This window comes from Apium graveolens, chromosome 8 (genome assembly GCF_009905375.1).
Source record: "Apium graveolens cultivar Ventura chromosome 8, ASM990537v1, whole genome shotgun sequence".
Classification (NCBI taxonomy): domain Eukaryota; kingdom Viridiplantae; phylum Streptophyta; class Magnoliopsida; order Apiales; family Apiaceae; genus Apium; species Apium graveolens.
Window position 1 is genome coordinate 4891593 of NC_133654.1, and position 7801 is coordinate 4899393.

Here is a 7801-nt window from a genome sequence, read left to right on the forward strand (position 1 = left end):
ATGGATGACTAGACTTTTCACCCCGAGGTATATATTTTCTTAATCTGAGTCCGGAGAGTAGGGCTTCATACTCAGCTTGGTTATTAGTTTCTTTGAAGGCGAAAGTGATTGCTTGCTGATTGTGAATCCTTGGGACTGGTAAGGATAAGGCCGACTCCGGATCTCTCGACTGTTGGCGAACTGTCTACGTATAGTACCCATGCATTTTTGCTGTGACGTTCTTCTTCGAATATATTCAGAGTTGCTTTGACTGAATGGGATTCGGGAAAAGTGCATTCCATTACAAATTCTGCCAGAGCTTTAACTTTTTTTCTTCTCGGATGAGCGCCACATAGATAGCCCTTGGACCAGCTGCAATATAGAGAGAGCGGGGTTCCCTGGGTTTTTCTTTAGACAAGATTAAATGGTTCATGAGATGCTCCTTTACCTCTTCAAATGTGATATTGCATTCCAGAGTTTATTCTATCAGTTTTTTGTTTCAGGCTCCTTTAAGCAACTCAAAGAACGGAAGACATCTTTCCTAAGTTTTGGGATAAACGTACGAAGTGCAGCGAGGCATCCTGCTAACTTTTGAATGTCTTTTTGGGTTCGAGGAACTTTCATTTTTATGATTGCATTTATCTTCTTTGAATTTGCTTCAATTCCTCTTTCGCTAATAAGGAAACCTAGAAACTTTACCGCAGACACCCCGAATACGCATTTTTCCGGGTTCAGCTTCATATTATATTTCCTCAAGTTGTCAAAACATTCTTTGAGATCTTTGATGTGATCCAAGATTGTTGTGAACTTGGATATCATGGCATCGATATATGACTCCATGTTTCTTCCCAATTGTGAACATATCAGAATATTCCTTCAAAAGGTCTATGAGCTCTTTCTAAAAGGTTGACTCCAAGCCCTTTCCGACTTTTAGCTTCCGGGTGGGGTTTCCAGGGTCGAATTCAACATCTATTGTTTATGAGGCTGGTTCGACTTTGTTTTTCTCCCTTGTCTCGACGAACTTTTGGATTCGGGCATCTGTGTTGGTTAAGCTATATCCCAAATCTTCAATGATGTACACGTCTAGTTTTGGCCTTTTACTGAGGTGTTCTTGGTGCATCTTTCGGCATTGTCCCTTGGGTAGGGACATGGGCTTCTTTCTATTATTAGGCTCCGTATTAGCCATGACTAAGGCTTTCCCGTAACACATGTCTCCAATGTCTCTTTCTCATTTGAGTTCCCCAATTCCTTCTAGGGTGGGAAACTTGAGCTTTAGGTGTATGGTCGATGGTATAGCCCGGAGTTTAGTGATTGTAGGCCTTCCCAAGATCATGTTGTAGGATGATGCTGCACTTATCACATAGAAATTCATGACATGAGAATCTGTCGTGGGGCTATTCCAAAAGTGACGGGGAGGTAGATTACTCCCGAATGGGGATTATAGAGTTCCCGCATCGTAGAGCGGGTCATCGAGGTAGGGGTCTATGCGTAGATATCCCGGTTTTGTTTGGTTGAATGTGTGTTCAAAGACTATATTTACAGAGACCCGTTGTCCACTAAAATCCTTTTTACTTCATTATTTGCAACATCCAGGGTTACTACCAATGCTTGGTTGTGTTCCGGATCCAGTCCTTCGTAGTCGGAATAAGAGAAGTAAATTGGTTCGTCTTGAAAGGGCGGGATCATCATAACATCATTGTACATATCCGGTCTCGGGGGGGGGGGGGGTGATGCGTTCCTCCTATGACAAGATTGACCACGTGTTTGGTGTTCCTCGGGGATTTGCCTTTGTTATTGGGCTTCCTCCAGATTCTAGTTCATGTTTCCTGTCTTGATTTGATCTTCAATAAACATTTTGAAGGAAAAACAGTTTTTGGTAGTGTGTTCATGATCTTCATGGTATCCATAGTGTTTGTTTCTTTCCCTGTTCTCCGGGGGTGCGAGTAGAGGTTTTAGGGGATAATATAATGGCTTTTCTTTAACTTCTCTTAAGATATCAGCCCGGGACCTGTTGAGAGGCGTCTATTCGGGATCAAGTTTAGGCTCTCTTTCGGATCTCGGCTTTCTTTCATTCTTCTCAGGTCATGTGTAATCGCTCCGGGGTGGGGTTCCCTATGAGTGTTGAATGTAGTTGGACTACCTGTCAGCCTTGAACCTTTTGTTGTTTCTATATGATGAACGGCTTTTCGGGGGCTCGTCATCATCACTGGTCCTTCTATTCATCTTCAGGGATTTGAGGAAATCAATTTCTTTGATGAACTTCGAGGCTAGGGCATATGTCGAGGCAAGACTCTAGGGTTCATTATGGATCAAGTCTTTGACATATCCTTCACATGATACCGGGTGAAGATTTCTTCGGAAGGTATTGACATCCTCTTTTTCCTCTAGGTTGAAAATTTGATTGATAGCTTCTTGGAATCTTTTGATGAATTCAAGGAGCGATTCCTTGCTCTTCTGTTGAATTGTTTGTAGGTGGCACATCTGTAAGAATGGGTGTGTATATGGTTAAGCTGTAAGTTGAGGTCCTGCAAAACAGAACCAAAGGGGGGTGGCGTCCCCGTGGCACATGCGGCGTGAGAATGAGACACGGTTTTGGAGAAGAATGGCATAGTAGGAATTACTATAAATATATGTAGTGTGTGTAAGATAATAGAATGAGTAACCCCCCCCAAACCCTTTTTTGGGGCCTTTTATAGGCTTCAGCTTAGGGTTTTGGGGCTGTATACCTTTTCATCTTGGCCTTTGGTGGTTTTTGGAATGTGGACACCTGGACGCTCATCATGAGAGGATGTGTCCAGCTGTCCCCTGGTTGTTGGGATGTCCTAACGCATCAATACTTGGACGTCTGAGATGTTGACACGTTCTCCTGTGCATTTTTGGGACCGTTACCATCCTGAGTTACTGCTTCATGTTCGGGGACTGCTCGAGCTGGGCCTGAGATGTTGATATCGGGTTTGGTGTTGTTGGGACAAGGTGTTCTACTGTTGATTGCTTTGAGGATTGTGGTGCAAGTGCAAAGATATTTGTGACTTGTAAGTGTGAGGTTATGTACAAGGAACCATGTGTTGATTGTCAGCTAAATGTAAGTTTTCTTCTTCCATGTGTAAATAAATTAATCAAATTTCGGGAGGCTTCATGAAGTGCTTTTTTAGGAGTTCAACTTCTATTTGTCCATATTTCAAGAAAGAGCTATAGAGACGCTAGCACTCAGTCTTTTGCAAAGATTTGTAACTGAGCGAGTAAAGATTTACTGTCAGTCTCTTTCGGGAGAAGAAGCACTAAACCACTGAAATAAAATAATTAAAATTTTAAAATCCCAAGCCCAGTGGCTATTAAATTTAGCAAAACTAAGCCCAGTGGCGATTAAATTTAGCAAAACTAGTGCGTAATTATTCTGTCCAATTTTCTGCTACATTCGTGTCCGCACGTCGCACACGTTGGCAAGTTCAAAGGCTTCGCAAGCCTCAGATTGTACCCCTGCGCGCACGTAGGTGTTGGAAAAATACATAAGTAACACATTTGAACACTTTATAAGTTTTTTGCTATATAAAAGTATGTATGCTCCTTTAAAAAATCAATGTGGAACTTTCTATTCTTCCATAAATTTCCATCATTAAGAAGCTAACTTTGGATGATCATATCTCATCCATCTCTTAGTCATTTTGAGTGATTCAAAGTGTCTCGGAAAACTCTATCGGAGGAGAACACATTCCAAGTGTCACTCGTTGCGCGCATGCAACATTCGTCCACTCAAATTTTGGCTCAAATTGACTTGACAATGTGGGACTACAACCCATATTTCCCAACAGTTTCAACTTAATTTCATGATTTCGAGTTTCTAAAATTTTCATATCAGCAATCGCAAGAACTTTCAGTTGGCCTGATGGTTGTCAGTATCCAACACCGGCCATTCACAATTGCTCTCCGCAAGCCATAACTGAATATGATTTTTCATTCCAATCTCTGTTGGTTTTATATTTCAATTAGGGTACAAGGTCTTGCAAGTTATACTCCTAGAATCAAGAAAATATCATTAGAAGAATCCTCTCCAATATCTCATGCAGCTGGCAAAAAATGATTGGAATTCTCTAACAGCCTTAACATATATCATATGTTACCACGTGGCTCTAGTGATAGTACTTATGTTTTAATATATGGTAAAACAAAAGATATGTACATACATTTAAGTAGTTCACTATCTCCCCTCCAGATCTTCTTAACACAACTAAGGCAACCTCAATACTTTGTATTAAATAAGTACAACATCAATCATACGTAGAGATGGTAATTCGTTTAAGTAATAGTGTTTGAATATTACACCTTCAACTACATTGCATGTGAAATCTCACATAAGAACACCTACAATAGAACACCTCAAGAGAAAAGGTTTTATTACAAGATCTAAATAATTAAGTAATTCACATCCCGTAGATCATTACTTTAGCCAGAACCACCAAACACGATATGCAGCAGACTAGAAAGAAATATGTACAAGTACAAAAATTAATATAATTGTTATATACTACAGATACTAAATAGTATATACAGGTAGCTTTTCGACGGTGACATAATTTAGAAAAGTAGCATCAAGTATCCCCTACATGCACATTTCAAAGTAAAATCTAGCCTAACAAGTATTACACATTGAGGTACATAGGCTCAGCCATTGTAATCAACACAGTAAGCACAACAATATTCTGTGGTCAATAAGAGTCAGAAGTGGAGGCCAGTGTAGCTCGTTCAAACAGTCAACTGTCAACTAAGGTAAGAAATTAGACATTATATTATCCCACATGATCTAGAAAAGGTATGATAACAAAAGGGAGTTTAACATTGTAGAACAGTAATCTGTACAAATGTAGGCAGCTTTCAAAAGGAAATGTAATAAGAGATACCGTAACATCCTCCAAAACACAAAAGTCCACCTTTGACAAAAACATAAGAACCATTGTCCTGGTAAAAGATATCATGAATGGCCTTGGCCTCCTGCTCCTTTCTCCACACATTCTTCTTGGAGGAATAGACCTCAACGTAAATCTCTTTACAGTCCTCAAGACAGGTATTACATCTTATTATGTCATGAGTTGGCTATGTCTGTTATAGTAATAGTTGGGATAGCATGATTTTAGGAAATAGATTGAGGTTGTTTTGGCTTTGAGTTTTTGTAGGGATTGCTGATATGCAAAAGTCTTGATTTTTAGCATCACAGTTGTAGGATTTTCTATATCACTTTTTTTTTTGAAAATAGGATTTTCTATATCACTTGTTTTCATTAAATAAAGACATTAACGCTTTCAAAGTCTAGTTATATTGTTCTCTTTGCTGTAAACCTTATAGTTGTTATATATAAACAATATTTTGGTATCAGAGCTTAGGAAACATCCTGTAAACGGTGAGAAGCGTTGCAATGGACATCAACAAGACCAAAGTAGGCGGATCAATAGGCTTAAGCTATCCTATGTTAACCAAGAGCAACTACACCACTTGGGCCTTAAAGATGAAGGTGTATCTATAGGCACAGGGAGTTTGGATAGCCGTAGAACCTATAGATCCGAAGGCGGTTGTTGATGATAAGGTGGACAAGGTAGCTTTGGTTATGCTGTATCAAGGTCTACCTGAGGAGATGATTCTCTCGATTGCAGAGAAAGGGACTGCCAAGGAAGTATGGACAGCCCTGAAGATGATGTGCCAAGGGGCAGATCGTGCTAAGAAAGCAAAGGTTCAGACACTGAGAACTGAGTTTGAATCCTTGGTGATGAAAGACAATGAACAAATAGATGAATTTTATTTAAAGTTGAATGGACTTGTGATGAACATACGAGCCTTAGGTGAATCTATAACAGAGTCATATGTGGTCAAGAAAATGCTTCGTGTAGTACCGACCAGATTTCTGCAAATTATTTCGACATTGGAACAATTTGGTGATTTGGAAAAGATAACATTAGAAGAGATAGGGGGCTCGTTGAGAATTCACGAAGAAAGACTAGGCAGAAGTAATAAGAGTGAATCAAATGATGGACAATTGATGTTAATAGAAGAGGAATGGCAAAAACATGAAGCTGTTGATAGTAAACTACTACTAACTCATGAAGAATGGCAAAAGCGATCAAGCAGAAGAAACTCTGTAGGTTCTTTTCCAAACAGTAGACCTCGAGGAGGGCGAGACAAGAGTAATCTAAGGTGTTACAATTGTTCAACATTTGGACACTTTGCTGCATAATGTAAAAGACCAAGACGAAACAAAGAAGTAAAAGAGGAGATGAATATGGCAAGACTCGAGGATGATGAGCCAGCTCTACTACTTGCAAAATGTGAAGATAAAGATAACAAAGAGGGCACACATTTGAATAAGAAACAAATTATTCTATCAAAATTATCAAAGGTTCAGAATGAGTCCAACGTGTGGTACTTGGACAATGGAGCCAGTAGCCATATGACTGGCTTCAACTCGAAATTCATGGAACTGGATGAATAGGTACGTGGCTCGGTGAGTTTTGGAGATGGATCTACAGTTCGAATTGAAGGACAAAGGACTGTAGCATTCGAATGTAAAAACGGAGACATACGTGTTCTAAAAGATGTGTATTATATTCCAACTCTTAGGAATAACATCATTAGTCTGGGACAAATGACTGAGCAAGGAAACATAATTGCAATAAAGGGAGAGCTACTGTGGGTATATGATGTTGAAGACAGACTTCTCATGAAAGTAAAACGACCACCCAATAGGCTTTATAAGATCGTGATTAACTTTGCAAAACAAATGTGTATACTATCTAAACAGGATGAGATGTCGAGATTGTGGCACAAACATTTGGGTCATGTGAATTATCATGCTCTGTCTCTTATGTGTAAAGACAAAATGGTGAATGGGATGCCGAAAATTGAAATGACAAAGGAGGTGTGCAGGGGTTGCCTTATGTCTAAGCAAACAAGAAAACAGTTCCTAGCAAAGTCAAACTACAGTGCAACCAAAGCTTTAGAATTGATACATGGAGATCTCTGTGGCCCAATCCAACCAGAAACAACCTCAGGAAAAAGGTACTTTCTTTTACTTGTGGACGATTATAGTAGATATATGTGGGTTTACTTCTTGAAGGCAAAGAATGACGCTTTGGGTGCTTTTAAAGAATTCTGCTTTTTGGATGAAAGGGGACCGGAAAGTAAAGTAAGGACTTTCAGAACTGACAGAGGAGGGGAGTTTGTGTCAAATGATTTCGAGAACAACTGCAAGGAAAATGGAATAGAAAGGCATTATACAGCACCATATACACCGCAGCAAAATGGTGTAGTGGAACGTCGAAATCGCACGGTGGTTGAAATGTCCAGGAGTTGTTTGAAGAAAACTAAGTTACCCTCGATCATGTGGGGAGAAGCTGTGAGACATTCAGTCTATCTACTAAATCGTTTACCAACTCGGGCACTTACAAAAATGACTTCCTGTGAAGCTTGAAACGGAAAGAAACCACACATAGGGCACATCAAAGTCTTTGGCTGTATCGGGCACATGAAAATTCCTAACCAACACACACGAAAACTGGACGATCGTAGCAAACAGGTGGTAAACTTGGGAAAAGAGCCTGGGACTAAAGCCTACAGAGTGTATGATCCACTCACCAACAGAGTACATGTTAGCAGGAACGTCACCTTTGAAGAAAATGAGTCATGGCCCTGGGATCTTAGTGAAAATGGAAAACATGATGATATGTTTACAGTAAAAGACATGAACATGGAAGAAGACTTAGACAATAGTGGAAGAGAGTATCAAACGGGAGGTGGTGAAGACACCCCAAGTGATATGAGTACTCCTCGAAGTAACACC

At 39.9% G+C, this 7801-nt stretch overlaps 1 protein-coding gene across 1 annotated transcript; it reads left to right on the plus strand.

The window, feature by feature from the left end:
• Positions 1-5386: 5386 nt before the first annotated feature.
• On the plus strand, positions 5387-6454 carry LOC141679173 (uncharacterized). Its single transcript, XM_074485682.1, has 3 exons — positions 5387-5407; positions 5495-6159; positions 6208-6454. The coding sequence occupies exons 1-3, from the start codon at positions 5387-5389 to the stop codon at positions 6452-6454; spliced, it is 933 nt and encodes a 310-aa protein (XP_074341783.1).
• Positions 6455-7801: the final 1347 nt, after the last annotated feature.